This window comes from Petromyzon marinus, chromosome 79 (assembly GCF_048934315.1).
Source record: "Petromyzon marinus isolate PM22_M1 ecotype Great Lakes invasive population chromosome 79, UKy_Petmar_22M1.pri1.0, whole genome shotgun sequence".
Classification (NCBI taxonomy): Eukaryota; Metazoa; Chordata; class Hyperoartia; order Petromyzontiformes; family Petromyzontidae; genus Petromyzon; species Petromyzon marinus.
The window spans coordinates 20,720,615-20,742,942 of record NC_133745.1 but is presented as its reverse complement, the minus strand read 5'-3'; the positions used below and the strand labels follow the sequence as shown (position 1 = coordinate 20,742,942).

At 55.5% G+C, this 22,328-nt stretch overlaps 1 protein-coding gene across 1 annotated transcript in view; it reads left to right on the top strand.

Annotated features, from left to right (window-relative positions):
- The first annotated feature begins 7,608 nt into the window (after positions 1-7,608).
- The window catches only part of LOC116958547 (uncharacterized), a 60,746-nt gene continuing 46,026 nt past the window's right edge, over positions 7,609-22,328 (top strand). The window contains exons 1-2 of the mRNA XM_032981203.2: positions 7,609-7,743; positions 11,114-11,347. Of these exons, the coding sequence (XP_032837094.1) occupies positions 7,674-7,743; positions 11,114-11,347 (304 nt within the window). The 5' untranslated portion in view covers positions 7,609-7,673. The remainder of the gene's footprint in view (positions 7,744-11,113; positions 11,348-22,328) is intronic.

Below are 22,328 nucleotides of genomic sequence, written 5' to 3'. Positions count from 1 at the left end.
AATGAGTGAGTAGGTGGGTGAGTGGGTGGGTGAGTGAGTGGGCGAGTGAGTGGGTGAGTGGATGGATGAGTGAGTGGATGGGTGAGTAGATGGGCTAATGGGTGAGTGGGTGAGTGGGTGGATGAGTGAGTGAGTGGGTGAGTGGGTGGGAGAGTGAGTGGTTGAGTGGGTGGGTGAGTGAGTGGGCGAGTGAGTGGGTGGGCGAGTGAGTGAGTTTATTGGTGGGTGTGTGAGTGGTTGTGCGAGTGGGTGATTTCTGAGTGGGTGAATGTGCAAGTGGGTGAGCGTGTGAGTCGGTGGGTGAGTGGGTGGGCGGGTGAGTGGATGGATGAGTGAGTGGATGGGTGAGTGAGTGAGTGAGTGGGTGGCTGAGTGGGTGGATGAGTGGGTGGATGAGTGGGTGGATGAGTGAGTGGGTGAGTGAGTGAGTGGGTGAGTGGATGGGTGAGCGTGTGAGTGAGTGGGTGAGTGGGTGACTGAGTGGGTGAGTGGGTGGGTGAGTGGGTGGTTGAGTGGGTGAGTGGGTGGGTGAGTGGATGAGTGGGTGGGTGGGTGAGTGGGTGAGTGAGTGGGTGAGTGAGTGGGTGGGTGAGTGAGTGGGTGAGTGGGTGGGTGAGTGAGTGGATGTGTGGGTGGGTGAGTGGGTGAGTGAGTGAGTGGGTGAGTGGATGGGTGAGCGTGTGAGTGAGTGGGTGAGTGGGTGGGAGGGTGGGTGAGTGGGTGAGTGGGTGGGTGGGTGGGTGAGTGGGTGAGTGAGTGGGTGAGTGAGTGGGTGGGTGAGTGAGTGGGTGAGTGGGTGGGTGAGTGAGTGGATGGGTGAGTGGGTGAGTGGGTGGGTGAGTGGGTGGGTGAGTGGGTGAGTGGGTGAGTGTGTGAATGAGTGAGTAGGTGGGTGAGTGGGTGGGTGAGTGAGTGGGCGAGTGAGTGGGTGAGTGGATGGATGAGTGAGTGGGTGGGTGAGTAGATGGGCTAATGGGTGAGTGGGTGAGTGGGTGGATGAGTGAGTGAGTGGGTGAGTGGGTGGGAGAGTGAGTGGTTGAGTGGGTGGGTGAGTGAGTGGGCGAGTGAGTGGGTTGGCGAGTGAGTGAGTTTATTGGTGGGTGTGTGAGTGGTTGTGCGAGTGCGTGATTTCTGAGTGGGTGAATGTGCAAGTGGGTGAGCGTGTGAGTCGGTGGGTGAGTGGGTGGGCGGGTGAGTGGATGGATGAGTGAGTGGATGGGTGAGTGAGTGAGTGAGTGGGTGGCTGAGTGGGTGGATGAGTGGGTGGATGAGTGGGTGAGTGAGTGGGTGAGTGAGTGGGTGAGTGGGTGGGTGAGTGAGTGGGTGAGTGGGTGGGTGAGTGTGTGAGTGAATGAGTGGGTGAGTGGGTGGGTGGGTGGGTGAGTGAGTGGGTGAGTGAGTGGGCAAGTGGATGTGTGGGTGGGTGAGTGGGTGAGTGAGTGAGTGAGTGGGTGAGTGGATGGGTGAGCGTGTGAGTGAGTGGGTGAGTGGGTGGGAGGGTGGGTGAGTGGGTGACTGAGTGGGTGAGTGGGTGGGTGAGTGGGTGGTTGAGTGGGTGAGTGGGTGGGTGAGTGGATGAGTGGGTGGGTGGGTGGGTGAGTGGGTGAGTGAGTGGGTGAGTGAGTGGGTGGGTGAGTGAGTGGGTGAGTGGGTGGGTGAGTGAGTGGATGTGTGGGTGGGTGAGTGGGTGAGTGAGTGAGTGCGTGAGTGGATGGGTGAGCGTGTGAGTGAGTGGGTGAGTGGGTGGGAGGGTGGGTGAGTGGGTGAGTGAGTGGGTGAGTGGGTGGGTGAGTGGGTGGTTGAGTGGGTGAGTGGGTGGGTGAGTGGGTGAGTGGTTGGGTGGGTGGGTGAGTGGGTGAGTGAGTGGGTGAGTGAGTGGGTGGGTGAGTGAGTGGGTGAGTGGGTGGGTGAGTGAGTGGATGGGTGAGTGGGTGAGTGGGTGGGTGAGTGGGTGGGTGAGTGGGTGAGTGGGTGAGTGTGTGAATGAGTGAGTAGGTGGGTGAGTGGGTGGGTGAGTGAGTGGGCGAGTGAGTGGGTGAGTGAGTGGATGTGTGGGTGGGTGAGTGGGTGAGTGAGTGAGTGGGTGAGTGGATGGGTGAGCGTGTGAGTGAGTGGGTGAGTGGGTGGAAGGGTGGGTGAGTGGGTGAGTGAGTGGGTGAGTGGGTGGGTGAGTGGGTGAGTGGTTGGGTGGGTGGGTGAGTGGGTGAGTGAGTGGGTGAGTGAGTGGGTGGGTGAGTGAGTGGGTGAGTGGGTGGGTGAGTGAGTGGATGGGTGAGTGGGTGAGTGGGTGGGTGAGTGGGTGGGTGAGTGGGTGAGTGTGTGAATGAGTGAGTAGGTGGGTGAGTGGGTGGGTGAGTGAGTGGGCGAGTGAGTGGGTGAGTGGATGGATGAGTGAGTGGGTGGGTGAGTAGATGGGCTAATGGGTGAGTGGGTGAGTGGGTGGATGAGTGAGTGAGTGGGTGAGTGGGTGGGAGAGTGAGTGGTTGAGTGGGTGGGTGAGTGAGTGGGCGAGTGAGTGGGTTGGCGAGTGAGTGAGTTTATTGGTGGGTGTGTGAGTGGTTGTGCGAGTGGGTGATTTCTGAGTGGGTGAATGTGCAAGTGGGTGAGCGTGTGAGTCGGTGGGTGAGTGGGTGGGCGGGTGAGTGGATGGATGAGTGAGTGGATGGGTGAGTGAGTGAGTGAGTGGGTGGCTGAGTGGGTGGATGAGTGGGTGGATGAGTGGGTGAATGAGTGAGTGGGTGAGTGGGTGGGTGAGTGGGTGGATGAGTAAGTGGATGAGTGGGTGGGTGAGCGTGTGAGTGAGTGGGCAAGCGGGTGTGTGCGTGTGTGTGGTTGTGAATGGGTGAATGGGTGGGTGAGTGAGTGAGTGAGTGGGTGAGTGGGTGGGTGAGTGGGTGAGTGAGTGAGTGAGTGGGTGAGTGAGTGAGTGACTTGGTGGGTGGGTGAGTGGGTGAGTGTGTGGATGAGTGAGTGGGTGGGTGAGTGGATGGGTGAGTGAGAGAGTGGGTGGATGAGTGAGTGGGTGGGTGAGTGGGTGAGTGGGTGAGAGGGTGGGTGAGTAAGTCGGTGGGTGGGTGAGTGGGTGATTGGGTGGATGAGTGAGTGGGTGGGTGAATGGATGGGTGAGTGGGTGAGTAGGTGGATGCGTGAGTGGGTGGGTGAGTGGATGGTTGAGTGGGTGGATGAGTGAGTGAGTTAGTTAGTGGGTGGGTGAGTGGGTGGGTGGGTGGATTAATGGATGTGTGAGTGGGTGAGTGGGTGGATGAGTGAGTGGGTGGGTGAATGGATGGGTGAGTGGGTGAGTAGGTGGATGGGTGAGTGGGTGGGTGAGTGGATGGTTGAGTGGGTGGGTGAGTGGGTGGGTGAGCGTGTGAGTGAGTGGGCGAGTGGGTGTGTGGGTGTGTGTGGTTGTGAATTGGTGAATGGGTGGGTGAGTGAGTGAGTGGGTGAGTGGGTGAGTGGGTGGGTGAGTGGGTGAGTGAGTAAGTGGGTGAGTGAGTGAGTGAGTTGGTGGGTGAGTGGGTGAGTGGGTGGATGAGTAAGTGGATGGGTGAGTGAGTGGGTGAGTGGGTGGGTGAGTGAGTGGGTGGGTGAGTGGATGGGTAAGTGGGTAGATGAGTGAGTGGGTGGGTGAGTGGATGGGTGAGTGAGAGAGTGGGTGGATGAGTGAGTGGGTGGGTGAGTGGGTGAGTGGGTGAGAGGGTGGGTGAGTAAGTCGGTGTGTGGGTGAGTGGGTGATTGGGTGGATGAGTGAGTGGGTGGGTGAATGGATGGGTGAGTGGGTGAGTACGTGGATGGGTGAGTGGGTGGGTGAGTGGATGGTTGAGTGGGTGGATGAGTGAGTGAGTGAGTTAGTGGGTGGGTGAGTGGGTGGGTGGATTAATGGATGTGTGAGTGGGTGAGTGGGTGGATGAGTGAGTGGGTGGGTGAATGGATGGGTGAGTGGGTGAGTAGGTGGATGGGTGAGTGGGTGGGTGAGTGGATGGTTGAGTGGGTGGATGAGTGAGTGAGTGGGTTAGTGGGTGGGTGAGTGGGTGGGTGGATTAATGGATGTGTGAGTGGGTGAGTGGGTGGGAGGGTGAGTGGGTGAGTGGGTGGGTGGTTGAGTGAGTGGGTGGGTGGGTGAGTGGGTGAGTAGGTGGGTGAGTGAGTGGGTGAGTGGGTGGGTGAGTGAGTGGGTGGGTGAGTGGATGAGTGGGTGGGTGAGTGAGTGGGTGGGTGAGTGGGTGAGTGGGTGAGTGGATGGATGGGTGAGTCGGTGGATGAGTGAGTTGGTGGGTGAGTCGATGGGTGAGTGGGTGAGTGGGTGGATGGGTGAGTGGGTGGGTGAGTGGTTGAGTGAGTGTGTGGATGAGTGAGTGAGTGGGTGGGTGAGTGGGTGGGTGAGTGGGTGGGTGGATTAATGGATGGGTGAGTGGGTGAGTGGGCGGATGAGTGAGTGGATGGGTGAGTGGGTGAGTGGGTGGGTGGGTGAGTGAGTGAGTGGGTGAGTGGGTGGGTGAGTGAGTGGGTGAGTGGGTGAGTGGGTGAGAGGGTGAATGGGTGAGTGGGTGGGTGGTTGAGTGAGTGGGTGGGTGGGTGAGTGGGTGAGTGGGTGGGTGAGTGAGTGGGTGAGTGGGTGGGTGAGTGAGTGGGTGAGTGGGAGGGTGAGTGAGTGGGTGAGTGGTTGGGTGGGTGAGTGGGTGAGTGGGTGAGTGAGTGGGTGGGTGAGTGGATGAGTGGGTGGGTGAGTGAGTTGGTGGGTGAGTGGGTGGATGGGTGAGTGAGTGGGTTAGTGGTTGAGTGAGTGGGTGGATGAGTGAGTGAGTGAGTGGGTGAGTGGGTGGGTGAGTGGGTGGGTGGATTAATGGATGGGTGAGTGGGTGAGTGGGCGGATGAGTGAGTGGGTGGGTGAGTGAGTGGGTGAGTGGGTGAGTGGGTGGGTGGGTGGGTGAGTGAGTGAGTGAGGGGGTGAGTGGGTGGGTGAGTGAGTGGGTGAGTGGGTGAGTGGATGAAAGGGTTAGTGGGTGAGTGGGTGGGTGGTTGAGTGAGTGGACGGGTGCGTGGGTGAGTGGGTGAGTGGGTGGATGAGTGAGTTGGTGCGTGAGTCGATGGGTGAGTGGGTGGATGGGTGAGTGGGTGGGTGAGTGGGTGAGTGCGTGGGTGAGTGGGTGGATGAGTGAGTGGGTGAGTTAGTGGGTCGGTGAGTGGGTCGGTGAGTGAGTGGGTGGGTGAGTGGATGGGTGAGTAAGTGGGTGAATGGGTGGATGAGTGAGTGGGTGGGTGTCTGGGTGAGTGAGTGGTTGAGTGGGTGGATGGGTAAGTGGGTAGATGAGTGAGTGGGTGGGTGAGTGGATGGGTGAGTGAGAGAGTGGGTGGATGAGTGAGTGGGTGGGTGATTGGGTGAGTGGGTGAGAGGGTGGGTGAGTAAGTCGGTGGGTGGGTGAGTGGGTGATTGGGTGGATGAGTGAGTGGGAGGGTGAATGGATGGGTGAGTGGGTGAGTAGGTGGATGGGTGAGTGGGTGGGTGAGTGGATGGTTGAGTGGCTGGATGAGTGAGTGAGTGAGTGGGTTAGTGGGTGGGTGAGTGGGTGGGTGGATTAATGGATGTGTGAGTGGGTGAGTGGGTGGATGAGTGAGTGGGTGGGTGAGTAGATGGGCCAATGGGTGAGTGGGTGGATGAGTGAGTGGGTGGGTGAGTGGGTGAGTGAATGGGTGGATGAGTGAGTGGGTGAGTGGGTGGGTGAGTGGGTGAGTGGGTCGGTTAGTGGGAGAGTGGGTGGGTGAGTGGGTGGGTGGGTGAGTGAGTAGGTGGGCAAGTGGGTGGGTGAGTTGGTCGGTGAGTGAGTGGGCGAGTGGCTGAGTGGGCGAGTGAGTGAGTTTATTGATGGGTGTGAGTGGTTGTGCTAGTGGGTGATTTTTGAGTGGGCGAATGAGTGGGCGAGTGGGTGAATGTGCAAGTGGGTGAGCGTGTGAGTGGGTGGGTGAGTGGGTGGGTGTGTGGTTGGATGAGTGAGTGGTTAAGTGTGTGAGCGTGTGAGTGGGTGGGTGAGTGGGTGGGTGAGTGAGTGGGCAAGTGGGTGGGCGAGTGGGTGAGTGAGTACGTGTGCGAGTGGGTGGGTGAGTGGGTGGGTGAGTGGATGGATGAGTGAGTGGGTGAGTGGGTGGGTGAGCGTGTGAGTGGGTGGGTGAGTGTGTGGGTGAGTGAGTGGGCGAGTGAGTGAGGTGATGAGTGAGTGAGTGAGTTGATGAGTGAGTGAGTGTGTGAATGAGTTGATGAGTGAGTGAGTGGGTGAGTGAGTGGGTGAGTGAGTGGGTGAGTTGATGAGTGGGAGAGTGAGTGTGTGAGTGAGTGTGTGAGTGAGTTGATGAATGAGTGAGTGAGTTGATGAGTGAGTGAGTGTTTGAGTGTACCAGTGGGTGAGTGAGTGAGTGAGTGGGTGAGTGAGTGTGTGAGTGAGTGAGTGAGTTGATGAGTGAGTTGATGAGTGAGTGAGTGAATTGATGAGTGAGTGGGTGGGTGGGTGAGTGAGTGGGTGTGTGCGTGTGTGAGTTTTTGAATGGGTGAGTGAGTGGGTGGGTGAGTGAGTGAGTGAGTGGGTGAGTTGATGAGTGGGAGAGTGAGTTGATGAGTGAGTGAGTTGATGAGTGAGTGTGTGAGTGAGTGTGTGAGTGAGTGTGTGAGTGAGTGGCTGAGTGAGTGAGTTGATGAGTTAGTGAGTGTGTGAGTGTACCAGTGGGTGAGTGAGTGACTGACTTGATGAGTGAGTGAGTGAGTGTGTGAGTGAGTGAGTGAGTTGATGAGTGAGTTGATGAGTGAGTGAGTGAATTGATGAGTGAGTGGGTGGGTGGGTGAGTGAGTGGGTGTGTGCGTGTGTGAGTTTTTGAATGGGTGAGTGAGTGGGTGGGTGAGTGAGTGAGTGGGTGAGTTGATGAGTGGGAGAGTGAGTTGATGAGTGAGTGAGTTGATGAGTGAGTGTGTGAGTGAGTGTGTGAGTGAGTGTGTGAGTGAGTGGCTGAGTGAGTGAGTTGATGAGTGAGTGAGTGTGTGAGTGTACCAGTGGGTGAGTGAGTGACTGACTTGATGAGTGAGTGAGTGAGTGTGTGAGTGAGTGTACCAGTGGGTGAGTGAGTGTGTGTGAGTGTACCAGTGGGTGAGTGAGTGAGTGAGTGTGTGAGTGAGTGTGTGAGTGTACCAGTGGGTGAGTGAGTGTACTAGTGGGTGAGTGAGTGGGTGAGTGAGTTGATGAGTGAGTGAGTGTTTGAGTGAGTGTGTGAGTGTGTGAGTGTACCAGTGGGTGAGTGAGTGTGTGAGTGTACCAGTGGGTGAGTGAGTGTGTGAGTGTACCAGTGGGTGAGTGAGTGTGTGAGTGAGTGTGTGAGTGTGTGAGTGTACCAGTGGGTGAGTGAGTGAGTGAGTGCACCAGTGGGTGAGTGAGTGAGTGGGTGAGTGAGTGAGTGAGTGTACCAGTGGGTGAGTGAGTGTGTGAGTGTACAAGTGGGTGAGTGATTGTGTGAGTGTACCAGTGGGCGAGTGTGCCAGTGTTTGTTTGTAGTGGGCAGTGTCTGGGGGCACCAGGAGCAGGATTAGGAGGAGGGGGGGTGGCCTCCACCCTCAGTTAAATCCCCGCGTCGAGCCCTGCCCACTCCGCTATCCACTGGACCCTGGGACTCACCGCCACCATCCCCACGCCATGCATCTCGTTCTGTGCGTCCTGGGCGCTTGCCTCGCTCTCCTGCCGTGGGGAGGTCACGCTGCTGAAGGTGATCCACCACACACACAGACAGAGACACACAGACACACACACAGACACACACACAGAGACACACACAGACACACACACAGACACACAGACACACACACAGACACACAGACACACACACACAGAGACACACACACACACAGAGACACACACACAGAGAGACACACACACACAGTGACACACACACAGAGAGACACACACACACAGACAGACACACACACAGACAGAGACACACACAGACACACACACACACAGACACACACACACAGACACACACACACAGACACACACACACACAGAGACACACACACAGACACACACACAGACACACACACAGACACACACACAGACACACAGAGACAAACACACACAGACACACACTCACAGACACACACACACAGACAACAACAACAACAACCTCCATTCGCCACAAAGAGGCGGTGACGTCACCACGACGCTTGTGCCAGGCCATGTGCACCTTGAGACCACGTGAAGTGTCGAACGCCCGCTGGCAGGAGGTCACTGGGCAGACCCAGGTGCCACGGGTCGACTGACTGAGATGACTGGCTGATGCACCACCTGTGCCCCCTACTGTGCCAACCTGCTGTGCTTTAGCCACCCGGCGCTCCGCTCGTTGTTGTGAGCGTCGCTCCTCCGCCCTCCGTTGTTGTTGGAGGGCGACTGCCTCCAGTCATCGGCAAGTCCACTCAGCTCCACGTCCTCCTGCACCACATCACTCCATCTCTTCTCTAGCCCGTGCCGCGCCAGTTTAGCCCCCTCAATCCGGCCGAAAAAAAGCTGTTTCGGCATGCGGTGGCTGGGCATGCGGGCTACATGACCCAGCCAACGCAGCCTTGCCCGCCGGAGGAGCTCACCGATGGGACCTTGCCCAGATCTTTCAAGGATTTGTGAGCTCCTCACAAAATCCAGTCTGGTTAAACCCAGGATGGATCGTAGGCAGGCCAGCCTAAATGTTTCTAACCGGCGAAGATGTTCCATTAGGGGGGTCCACGTTTCGCAAGCATAGAGAAGGGAGGGAATGACCGTGGCCGAGAAGACCTGAAGCTTAGTGCGGAGCGACAGACCAGGTAGCTTCCACACAGCGTTACGCAACCAATGAAAGATATTGCCGCTCGACTGATTCGGAGTGAGACCTCTGCTGTTAAACTGGAGCCAGTCATAAGCACACTGCCCAGGTATGGGAAACTCTCCACTCTCTCCACAACTGCCCCATCACCGATTGGGAGTTGTGGGGGTGGAGTGTCCGATGCTACAAAATACCCAGGCAGGTGCTTAGTTTTGGTGGAGCTGATGGTAAGGCCCCATACAGTCCGTGAGGTCCCCCTTCTTAAAGAGGGGGACCACCAGGGCATCCTTCCAATCCTGCGGAATCCGTCCAGTGTTCCAGACTGTTGTTATGATGTCATGTAGGGCAGTCCACCCTCCCTCGGCATTTCGCTTGGGAGATCATCTCTGCCCGGTGACTTTCCTGGTCTCAGACTCCGTATCGCCTTCAGTACTTCCTCAAGAGATGGCATCTCAGCCAGCCACTCACAGGGGGTGAATTCTTCCTCCGATATTTGAGGCACCGCAGACTCAGCAGGGTCATCCCCACTTTGCCCCACGATGTTTTCCCGTCCCCCAGGACTTCACAGAAATGCTTAGGGACACACACACAGGTACACACACACACAGGTACACACACACACACAGGTACACACACACAGGTACACACACACACAAGTACACACACAGGTACACACACACACAGGTACACACACACACACAGGTACACACACACACACAGGTACACACACACACACACAGGTACACACACACACAGGTACACACACACACAGGTACACACACACACAGGTACACACACACACAGGTACACACACACACACAGGTACACACACACAGGTACACACACACACACACAGGTACACACACACACAGGTACACACACACACAGGTACACACACACACACAGGTACACACACACAGGTACACACACACACACAGGTACACACACACACAGGTACACACACAGGTACACACACACACAGGTACACACACACACAGGTAAACACACACAGGTACACACACACACAGGTACACACACACACACAGGTAGACACACACAGGTACACACACAAAAGTACACACACACACACAGGTACACACACACACACACAGGTACACACACACAGGTACACACACACACAGGTACACACACACAGGTACACACACACACAGGTACACACACAGGTACACACACACACAGGTACACACACACACAGGTAAACACACACAGGTACACACACACACAGGTACACACACACACACAGGTAGACACACACAGGTACACACACAAAAGTACACACACACACACAGGTACACACACACACACACAGGTACACACACACAGGTACACACACACACAGGTACACACACACAGGTACACACACACACAGGTACACACACAGGTACACACACACAGGTACACACACACACAGGTACACACACAGGTACACACACACACACACAGGTACACACACACACAGGTACACACACACAGGTACACACACACACACAGGTACACACACACAGGTAGACACACACAGGTACACACACAAAAGTACACACACACACACACAGGTACACACACACACAGGTACACACACACAGGTACACACACACACAGGTACACACACAGGTACACACACACAGGTACACACACACACAGGTACACACACAGGTACACACACACACAGGTACACACACACACAGGTACACACACACACAGGTACACACACAGGTACACACACAGGTACACACACACACAGGTACACACACAGGTACACACACACAGGTGTACACACACAGGTACACACACACACAGGTACACACACACAGGTACACACACACACACACACAGGTACACACACACAGGTACACACACACACAGGTACACACACACACATGTACACACACACACACACAGGTACACACACACACAGGTACACACACACAGGTACACACACACACACACACAGGTACACACACACAGGTACACACACACACAGGTACACACACACACATGTACACACACACAGGTACACACACACACAGGTACACACACACAGGTACACACACACACAGGTACACACACACACATGTACACACACACAGGTACACACACACACATGTACACACACAGGTACACACACACACACACAGACAAAACATCCCTGTATAGCCTGCAACCTCCCCCCTCACCTCCCCCCTCACCTCCCCCTCACCCCCCCTCACCCCCCCCCTCACCTCCCCCTCCCCCCCTCCCCCCTCTCCCCCCCTCCCCCTCCCAGAGGCGTGCCGCGTGAAGGAGAGTCAGCTGAAGTCTCTGCACCTGGAGCTCGAGGCCGAGTTCAAGTCGCGCTACCGCACGGGCTCGCGATTCGTGAGCTTCTTCAGCGACACGGAGTACGCGGTGCCCGCGGGCTCGGCGCTGCGCTTCGCCTGCCTCAAGAAGTTCGTGCCCGCGGGGCCCCTGGACGGCAGCTGCCAGGGGGGCAAGCTGAGCATGCCGGTGTGTGAGCCCGGTCAGTTTGGGGGAGGAGAGGGAGGGTACACAGAGACACACACACACAGACACACACACAGAGACTCATACAGACACACACACACACACACAGACACACAGACAGACACACACACAGACACACAGAGACACACACACACACAGACAGACACACACACAGACACACAGAGACACACACACAGACACACAGACACACACACAGACACACAGACACACACACACAGAGACTCATACACACAGACAGACACACACACAGACACACACACACACACAGATACACACACAGACACACAGACACACACAGACACACACACACGGGCAAGCTGAGCATGCCGGTGTGTGAGCCCGGTCAGTTTGGGGGAGGAGAGAGGGTACAGAGAGACACACAGACACAGACACACAGACACACACACAGACACACACAGACACACACACACAGACAGAGACTCATACAGACACACACACGGGCAAGCTGAGCATGCCGGTGTGTGAGCCCGGTCAGTTTGGGGGAGGGGAGGGAGGGTACACACAGACACACACACAGACACAGAGACACACAGATACACACACAGACACACACAGACTCATACAGACAGACACACACACACACAGATACACACACAGAGACACACAGACTCACACACACACACACAGACTCATACAGACACACACAGACACACACACAGATACACACACACAGAGACACACAGATACACACACACACAGAGACACACACACAGACACACACACACACACAGACACACACACAGACACACACACAGACACACACACACAGACACACACACACAGACACACACACACAGACACACACACACAGACACACAGACACACACAGACACACACACGGGCAAGCTGAGCATGCCGGTGTGTGAGCCCGGTCAGTTTGGGGGAGGGAGGAGGGTACAGACACACACAGACAGACACAGACACACACACACAGACAGAGACTCATACAGACACACACAGACACACAGACACACACAGACACACACACGGGCAAGCTGAGCATGCCGGTGTGTGAGCCCGGTCAGTTTGGGGGAGGAGAGGGAGGGTACAGACACACACACACACAGACACACACACAGAGACACACACAGACACACACACACACACAGACACACAGACAGACACACACACAGACACACAGAGACACACACACACACAGACAGACACACACACAGACACACAGAGACACACACACAGACACACAGACACACACACAGACACACAGACACACACACACAGAGACTCATACACACAGACAGACACACACACAGACACACACACACACAGATACACACACAGACACACAGACACACACAGACACACACACGGGCAAGCTGAGCATGCCGGTGTGTGAGCCCGGTCAGTTTGGGGGAGGAGAGGGAGGGTGATACACAGAGACACACACAGACACACACAGACACACACACACAGACTCACACACACACAGACACACACACGGGCAAGCTGAGCATGCCGGTGTGTGAGCCCGGTCAGTTTGGGGGAGGAGAGGGTACACAGATACAACAACAACAACCGCCATTCGCCACTAAGTGGCGGTGACGTCACCACGACGCTTGTGCCAGGCTATGTGCACCCTGAGGCCACGTGAAGTGTCGAACGCCCGCTGGCAGGAGGTCACGGGGCAGACCCAGGTGCCACGGGTCGACTGACTGAGATGACTGGCTGATGCACCACCTGTGCCCCCTACTGTGCCAACCTGCTGTGCTTTAGCCACCCGGCGCTCCGCTCGCTGTTGTGAGCGTCGCTCCTCCGCCCTCCGTTGTTGTTGGAGGGCGACTGCCTCCAACTGCCCAGTAGCATCCTTCACGAGCCTCCTCCACAGAGGCCGATCTTGACACCGCTGGTACCAGTCATCGGCAAGTCCACTCAGCTCCACGTCCTCCTGTACCACATCACTCCATCTCTTCTCTAGCCCGTGCCGCGCCCGCTTAGCCCCCTCAATCCGGCCAAACAAAAGCTGTTTCGGCATGCGGTGGCTGGGCATGCGGGCTACATGACCCAGCCATCGCAGCCTTGCCTGCCGGAGGAGCTCACCGATGGGACCCTGCCCAGATCTTTCAAGGATTTGTGAGCTCCTCACACAATCCAGTCTGGTTAAACCCAGGATGGATCGTAGGCAGGCCAGCCTAAATGTTTCTAACCGGCGAAGATGTTCCATTAGGGGGGTCCACGTTTCGCAAGCATAGAGAAGGGAGGGAATGACCGTGGCCGAGAAGACCTGAAGCTTAGTGCGGAGCGACAGACCAGGTAGCTTCCACACAGCGTTACGCAACCGATGAAAAGATATTGCCGCTCGACTGATTCGGAGTGAGACCTCTGCTGTTAAACTGGAGCCAGTCATAAGCACACTGCCCAGGTATGGGAAACTCTCCACTCTCTCCACAACTGCCCCATCACCGATTGGGAGTTGTGGGGGTGGAGTGTCCGATGGTACAAAATACCCAGGCAGGTGCTTAGTTTTGGTGGGGCTGATGGTAAGGCCCCACCTCTTAGTGGCATGCTCCAGTCTCAGCAGCAGCGTCTCCAACTCCTCCTCTGACTGAGCAGCTATTACCAAGTCATCAGCATACATAACGTGGTTGAGCAATAGGGAGCCATCCCTTGACCGCACCCGGGCATCGATTAGCCTCCCATTATATCTGTACCATATGGAGATTCCCCCGGTACAGCTATTGAAGGCTTCACGAACTACGTGGTCAAAATAGATGTTAAATAATGTGGGAGCCAAAGGACATCCCTGTCGCACCCCAAGGTGTACAGGGAATGGCTCTGACTCCCGGCCACGTAGTTTTACCCGGGCCCGCTCACCATCATGAAGGTCCTTAATGATCGTGAGCAGAGGGTCAGGTACTCCAAAAGCACGAAGAACGACCCAGAGCCCAGGCCTACTGATGGTATCATAGGCCTTGACCAGGTCAATAAAGCAGAGATGTAGGTCTTGTTGGAATTCCCTACACCTCTGCTGTAGCAGACGGACAGAAAATATGGCATCTGTGCAGGACCGCCCTTTCCTGAAACCGCATTGGGGCTCCGCAAGCCTCTCCTCAGCGTGCCTGGCAAGGCGATGCTGAATAATCCTTGCCAGGACCTTTCCCGGCACACTGAGGAGTGAGATGCCCCTGTAGTTGTTACAGTCTGTGCGGTCCCCCTTCTTAAAAAGGGGGACCACCAGGGCATCCTTCCAATCCTGCGGAACCCGTCCAGTGGTCCAGACTGTTGTTATGATGTCATATAGGGCAGTCTGTGCACAAACGCCACCCTCCCTCAGCATTTCGCTTGGGAGATCATCTCTGCCCGCTGCCTTTCCTGGTCTCAGACTCCGGATCGCCTTCAATACTTCCTCAGCAGATGGCACCTCAGCCAGCCACTCACAGGGGGTGACTTCATCCAATATTTGAGGCACCGCAGCCTCAGCAGGGTCATCCTCACTTTGTGCCACGATGTTTTCCTGGCTGAGGGATTTTCCCTCCCCCAGGACCTCACAGAAATGCTCAGCAAATCTGCGAACCTGTTCCTGGGGGTCGGAAATTGGATCACCGTTTTTTCCCCTAATGATGGTAATAGGTGTGGCGCTGCAGGTTACTTTTTTGATGGAGTTAAATAGAGATTTGTGATCACGGGCCACTGAGGCAGACTCCATCTCCTCAGCAACCCGCGACCACCACCCATCCTTGCAGCGCCTCACGGCTCTCCGAACCTCCGAGCGAAGGCTGCGGTAAGCCTCCTCATTCTCTGACGTGGGATTCTGTAGCCGATGACAGTGGGCCTGTCGCTTTTTCTCAACCATCCTGAACAACTCCTCTGTCATCCAGGGTGTCTGGGGAGGTCTGGACCGTGTACCCAAAGCAGCCATTGCAGCTGCATGAGTCACAGTCCTAAACCTCGCCCATTTACCCTCGACATCAGGAGGAGTCGGGGACGATGCCAATCCCAGCCGCAAGCGATGATGAAATTCTCGCTTGCAACTTTCATCAGATAACTGAGACCAGGCCACTTTAGGTTGGAATGGGGTCCTGGGTGTACACCCACCACCGGAGTGGAAGAATGGCAGGCGCATCTTACAGATGACTAGTCGATGGTCAGAGGGCAGATCAGCTCCACGGTAGGTCCTGGTGTCAAGGACATGGGCTCGCATTCGCTGGTCCGTCACTATGTAGTCCAGCAGATGTTCTTGCTTGGACCCGGCATGCATCCATGATGTTGTGTGGATGCGCCGATGCCGGAACAGTGTGTTGGTAATTACAAGCCCATGGGCTGCACAAAAATCTAGCAGCCTCCTACCGTTGTTATTGAGCTGATCTGGCCCATGCCCTCCAATCACTCCAGACCAGGTGCCAGTATCATGACCAACTCGGGCATTGAAGTCACCCAACATGATGACTCTATCCCGAGGGGCCACTTTAGCCAGCACCTGTGACAGGAGGTCATAGAAGGCATCTGACTCATCGGCTTTGCCTGCATCCCTCCACGGATGTTCATCTTCGGTGGGGGCATAAGTAACCACGACCACCATTCCTCGCCTCCGGTTGATGGGAAGGCGAGCCCAAAGTAGCCTGGGGCTTACAGCTTCCCACACCTCACCGCCACGCTCCCACGCCCCCTTCATTCTTTTGTTCAAAAGAAGACCCACACCCTGTTGTTTGGCAGTCTGCTGCCCCGAGTAGAGGACTGTCCACCCCTCATGGTGGCAGGAGCCAGAGCCGGTCCACCGGACCTCCTGAATGCCGCATAGATCCAGGCGGTACCGGTCCAGCTCCCGACAGAGGAGTGGCAGCCTCTCCTCTGCAGTGAGCGTTCGAACATTCCACGTGGCCAACCGTAGTGGCTTTTCGTTGTTTCTGGAGTAGCCCCGAGGGTAGGTATTCAATCTCCTGGCTCCGCCAATTGGGGTTTGGCCAGGAGACGTCATAGACGCCTGGCCCCCCGGGGCCTCCGGCACAAGCTTAGTTGTTACATATTTCAGTTTAATTCGTAGTTTCGTGGTAATTAATTGAAGGTGGAGGGGTTACCAGCCCCTCGCACCCGTCCAGAGCCCCCGTTTAGCCCCTGTGGTGGACACATATGCCATGAGGGGAGGAGCCAATCAAAATTGGATCTCCCCCCACAGCGCTGTCCACGACAGAGTTGCCCGTCCGGCACCGCGAGGAGGTAGGGGGTTGTTTTGCAGATACACAGACACAGAGACACACACACAGACACACACACACAGACACACACACAGAGACACACAGACACACAGACACAGAGACACACAGACTCATACAGACACACAGACACACACACAGACTCATACATACACACACACACACAGACACACACAGACACACATACACACGCAGACTCATACAGACACACACAGACACACAGACACACACACAGACTCATACATACACACACACACACAGACACACACAGACACACACAGACACACATACACACACAGACTCATACAGACACACACACAGACACACAGACACACACAGACTCATACATACACACAGACAACAACAACAACAACCGCCATTCGCCACTAAGTAGCGGTGACGTCACCACGACGCTTGTGCCAGGCCATGTGCACCTTGAGGCCACGTGAAGTATCGAACGCCTGCTGGCAGGAGGTCACCGGGCAGACCCAGGTGCCACGGGTCGACTGACTGACATGACTGGCTGATGCACCACCTGTGCCCCCTACTGTGCCAACCTGCTGTGCTTTAGCCACCCGGCACTCCGCCCGTTGTTGTGAGCGTCGCTCCTCCGCCCTCCGTTGTTGTTGGAGGGCGACTACCTCCAACTGACCAGTAGCCTCAAAGTGCCCAGTAGCGTCCTTCACGAGCCTCCTCCACAGAGGCCGATCTTGACACCGCTGGTACCGGTCATCGGCAAGTTCACTCAGCTCCACGTCCTCCTGTACCACATCACTCCATCTCTTCTCTAGCCCGTGCCGCGCCCGTTTAGCCCCCTCGATCTGGCTGAACAAAAGCTGTGTAGGCATGCGGTGGCTGGGCATGCGGGCTACATGACTCAGCCAACGCAGCCTTGCCTGCCGGAGGAGCTCACCGATGGGACCTTGCCCAGATCTTTCAAGGATTTGTGAGCTCCTCACACAATCCAGCCTGGTTAAACGCAGGATGGATCATAGGCAGGCCAGCCTAAATGTTTCTAACCGGCGAAGATGTTCCATTAGGGGGGTCCACGTTTCACAAGCGTAGAGAAGGGAGGGAATGACCGTGGCCGAGAAGACCTGAAGCTTAGTGCGGAGCGACAGACCAGGTAGCTTCCACACAGCGTTACGCAACCGATGAAAAGATATTACCGCTCGACTGATTCGGAGTGAGACCTCTGCTGTTAAACCGGAGCCGGTCAAGAGCACACTGCCCAGGTATGGGAAACTCTCCACTCTCTCCACAACTGCCTCATCACCGATTGGGAATTGTGGGGGTGGAGTGTCCGATGGTACAAAATACCCAGGCAGGTGCTTAGTTTTGGTGGGGCTGATGGTAAGGCCCCATCTCTTAGTGGCACGCTCCAGTCTCAGCAACAGCGTCTCCAACTCCTCCTCTGAATGAGCAGCTATTACCAAATCATCGGCATACATAACGTGGTTGAGCAATAGGGAGCCATCCCTTGACCGCACCCGGGCATCGATCAGCCTCCCATTATATTTGTACCAAATGGAGATTCCGCCGGTACAGCTATTGAAGGCTTCAAGAACTACTTGGTCAAAATAGATATTAAATAATGTGGGAGCCAGAGGACATCCCTGTCGCACCCCAAGGTGTACAGGGAATGGCTCTGACTCCCGGCCACGTAGTTTTACCCGGGCCCGCTCACCATCATGAAGGTCCTTAATGATCGTGAGCAGAGGATCAGGGACTCCAAAAGCACGAAGAATAACTCAGAGCCCAGGCCTACTGATGGTATCATAGGCCTTGACCAGGTCAATAAAGCAGAGATGTAGGTCTTGTTGGAATTCCCTACACCTCTGCTGTAGCAGACGGACAGAAAATATGGCATCTGTGCAGGACCGCCCTTTCCTGAAACCGCATTGGGGCTCCGCAAGCCTCTCCTCAGCGTGCCTGGCAAGGCGATGTTGAATAATCCTTGCCAGGACCTTTTCCGGCACACTGAGGAGTGAGATGCCCCTGTAGTTGTTACAGTCTGTGTGGTCCCCCTTCTGAAAGTGGGGGACCACCAGGGCATCCTTCCAATCCTGCGGAACCCGTCCAGTGGTCCAGACTGTTGTTATGATGTCATAAGTGGCCCCTCGGGATAGAGTCATCTTGTTGGGTGACTTCAATGCCCGAGTTGGTCATGATGCTGGCACCTGGTCTGGAGTGATTGGAGGGCATGGGCCAGATCAGCTCAATAATAACGGTAGGAGGCTGCTAGATTTTTGTGCAGACCATGGGCTTGTATGTGAAACATTCACATACACACAGACACACAGACTGACACACACAGTGAGTGAGTGTGTGGGTGAGTGGTTGAGTGGGTGAGTGAGTGAGTGCATGGGTGAGTGAGTGTGTGAGTGTATGGGTGAGTGTGTGGGTGGGTGAGTGAGTGTGTGGTTGAGTGTGTGGGTGAGTGAGTGAGTGGTTGAGTGGGTGAGTGAGTGAATGCATGGGTGAGTGAGTGTGTGAGTGCATGGGTGAGTGAGTGAGTGATTGAGTGTGCGAGTGAGTGGGTGAGTGTGTGAGTGGGTGGGTGGGTGAGTGGGTGGGTGAGTGGGTGATTGAGTGAGTGTGTGAGTGGGTGAGTGAGTGAGTGTATGGGTGAGTGTATGGCTGAGTGTATGGGTGAGTGAGTGTGTGAGTGAGTGTGTGAGTGTGTGAGCAGATTTGGTAATAGCTGCTCAGTCAGAGGAGGAGTTGGAGACGCTGCTGCTGAGACTGGAGCGTGCCACTAAGAGGTGGGGCCTTACCATCAGCCCCACCAAAACTAAGCACCTGCCTGGGTATTTTGTACCATCGGACACTCCACCCCCACAACTCCCAATCGGTGATGGGGCAGTTGTGGAGAGCGTGGAGAGTTTCCCATACCTGGGCAGTGTGCTTATGACTGGCTCCAGTTTAACAGCAGAGGTCTCACTCCGAATCAGTCGAGCGGCAATATCTTTTCATCGGTTACGTAACGCTGTGTGGAAGCTACCTGGTCTGTCGCTCCGCACTAAGCGTCAGGTCTTCTGAAGCTTAGTGCTCTACGCTTGCGAAACGTGGACCCCCCTAATGGAACATCTTCGCCGGTTAGAAACATTTAGGCTGGCCTGCCTACGATCCATCCTGGGTTTAACCAGACTGGATTGTGTGAGGAGCTCACAAATCCTTGAAAGATCTGGGCAGGGTCCCATCGGTGAGCTCCTCCGGCAGGCAAGGCTGCGATGGCTGGGTCATGTAGCCCGCATGCCCAGCCACCGCATGCCGAAACAGCTTTTGTTTGGCCGGATTGAGGGGGCTAAGCGGGCGCGGCACGGGCTAGAGAAGAGATGGAGTGATGTGGTACAGGAGGACGTGGAGCTGAGTGGACTTGCCGATGACTGGTACCAGCGGTGTCAAGATCGGCCTCTGTGGAGGAGGCTCGTGAAGGATGCTACTGGGCAGTTGGAGGAAGTCGCCCTCCAACAACAACGGAGGGCGGAGGAGCGACGCTCACAACAGCGAGCGGAGCGCTGGGTGGCTAAAGCACAGCAGGTTGGCACAGTAGGGGGCACAGGTGGTGCATCAGCCAGTCATCTCAGTCAGTCGACCCGTGGCACCTGGGTCTGCCCCGTGACCTCCTGCCAGCGGGCGTTCGACACTTCACGTGGCCTCAGGGTGCACATAGCCTGGCACAAGCGTCGTGGTGACGTCACCGCCACTTAGTGGCGAATGGCGGTTGTTGTTGTTGTGTGTGTGAGTTTGTGAGTGAGTGTGTGAGTGAGTGTGTGAGTGTATGGGTGAGTGAGTGTGTGAGTGAGTGTGTGTGTGAGTGTGTGAGTGAGTGAGTGTATGGGTGAGTGAGTGTGTGAGTGTGTGAGTGAGTGAGTGTGTGAATGTGTGAGTCTGTGAGTGAGTGTATGGGTGAGTGAGTGAGTGTGTGAGTGAGTGTGTGGGTGAGTGTGTGAGTGTATGGGTGAGTTAGTGAGTGTATGGGTGAGTGAGTGTGTGTGAGTGTGTGAGTGAGTGTGTGAGTGAGTGAGTGTGTGAGTGTATGGGTGAGTGTATGTATGAGTGTGTGAGTGAGTGTGTGTGAGTGAGTGTGTGAGTGTCTGGGGGAGTGAGTGAGTGAGTGTATGTGTGAGTGTGTGCTTGAGTGAGTGAGTGTATGGGTGTATGTGTGAGTGTGTGGTTGATTGTATGGGTGTATGAGTGAGTGAGTGTATGTGTGAGTGTGTGGTTGAGTGTATGGGTGTATGAGTGAGTTAGTGTGTGGGTGAGTGAGTGTGTGAGTGTATGGGTGAGTGAGTGAGTGTGTGAGTGTGTGTGTGAGTGAGTGAGTTGTGAGTGTATGTGTGAGTGTATGAGTGAGTGAGTGTATGTGTGAGTGTGTGTATGGTTGAGTGAGTGAGTGTGTGAGTGTATGTGTGAGTGTGTGAGTGAGTGAGTGTATGTGTGAGTGTGTGGTTGAGTGTATGGGTGTATGAGTGAGTGAGTGTGTGGGTGTATGGGTGTATGAGTGAGTGAGTGTATGGGTGAGTGAGTGAGTGTGTGAGTGTGTGTGAGTGTGTGAGTGAGTGTGAGTGTGTGAGTGTATGGGTGAGTGAGTGAGTGTGTGAGTGAGTGTGTGAGTTTGTGTGTGTGAGTGTAATGGTGGACCCTCCCTCCCCGTGTCGTCCCCGTCAGAGTCCTGCCGCCGGTTGGTGGTCACCCACGGCGAGATCGCCATGGCGTGAGTGTGTGAGTGAGTGAGTGTGTGAGTGAGTGAGTGTATGAGTGTGTGTGTGAGTGTGTGTGTGAGTGTGTGAGTGTATGTGTGAGTGTGTGGTTGAGTGAGTGAGTGTGTGAGTGTATGGTTGAGTGAGTGTGTGAGTGTGTGTGTGTAGTGCTGGACCTTTCTTCCCCGTGTCGTCCCCGTCAGAGTCCTGCCGCCGGTTGGTGGTGACCCACGGCGAGATCGCCATGGCGTGAGTGTGTGAGTGAGTGTATGGTTGAGTGTGTGAGTGAGTGTGTGAGTGAGTGTATGAGTGAGTGAGTGTGTGAGTGTATGGTTGAGTGAGTGAGTGTATGAGTGAGTGTGTGAGTGTAGTGCTGGACCCTCCCTCCCCGTGTCGTCCCCGTCAGAGTCCTGCCGCCGGTTGGTGGTGACCCACGGCGAGATCGCCATGGCGTGAGTGTGTGAGTGAGTGTATGAGTGTGTGAGTGAGTGAGTGTGTGAGTGAGTGTATGAGTGTGTGAGTGAGTGAGTGTGTGAGTGAGTGTATGAGTGTGTGAGTGAGTGAGTGTGTGAGTGAGTGTATGGGTGAGTGAGTGTATGGGTGAGTGAGTGTATGAGTGTGTGTGTGAGTGTGTGTGTGTGAGTGTGTGAGTGTATGTGTGAGTGTGTGGTTGAGTGAGTGAGTGTGTGAGTGAGTGTATGTGTGAGTGAGTGAGTGTGTGAGTGAGTGTATGAGTGAGTGAGTGTGTGAGTGTATGGTTGAGTGAGTGAGTGTGTGAGTGAGTGTGTGAGTGTGTGTATGAGTGAGTCAGTGTATGGGTGTATGTGTGAGTGTGTGTGTGAGTGTGTGAGTGAGTGTGTGTATGGTTGAGTGAGTGAGTGTGTGGGTGAGTGTATGAGTGAGTGAGTGTGTGAGTGTATGGTTGAGTGAGTGAATGAGTGTGTGAGTGTAGTGCTGGACCCTCCCTCCCCGTGTCGTCCCCGACAGAGTCCTGCCGCCGGTTGGTGGTGACCCACGGCGAGATCGCCATGGCGTGAGTGAGTGAGTGTGTGAGTGAGTGTGAGTGTGTGAGTGAGTGTATGGG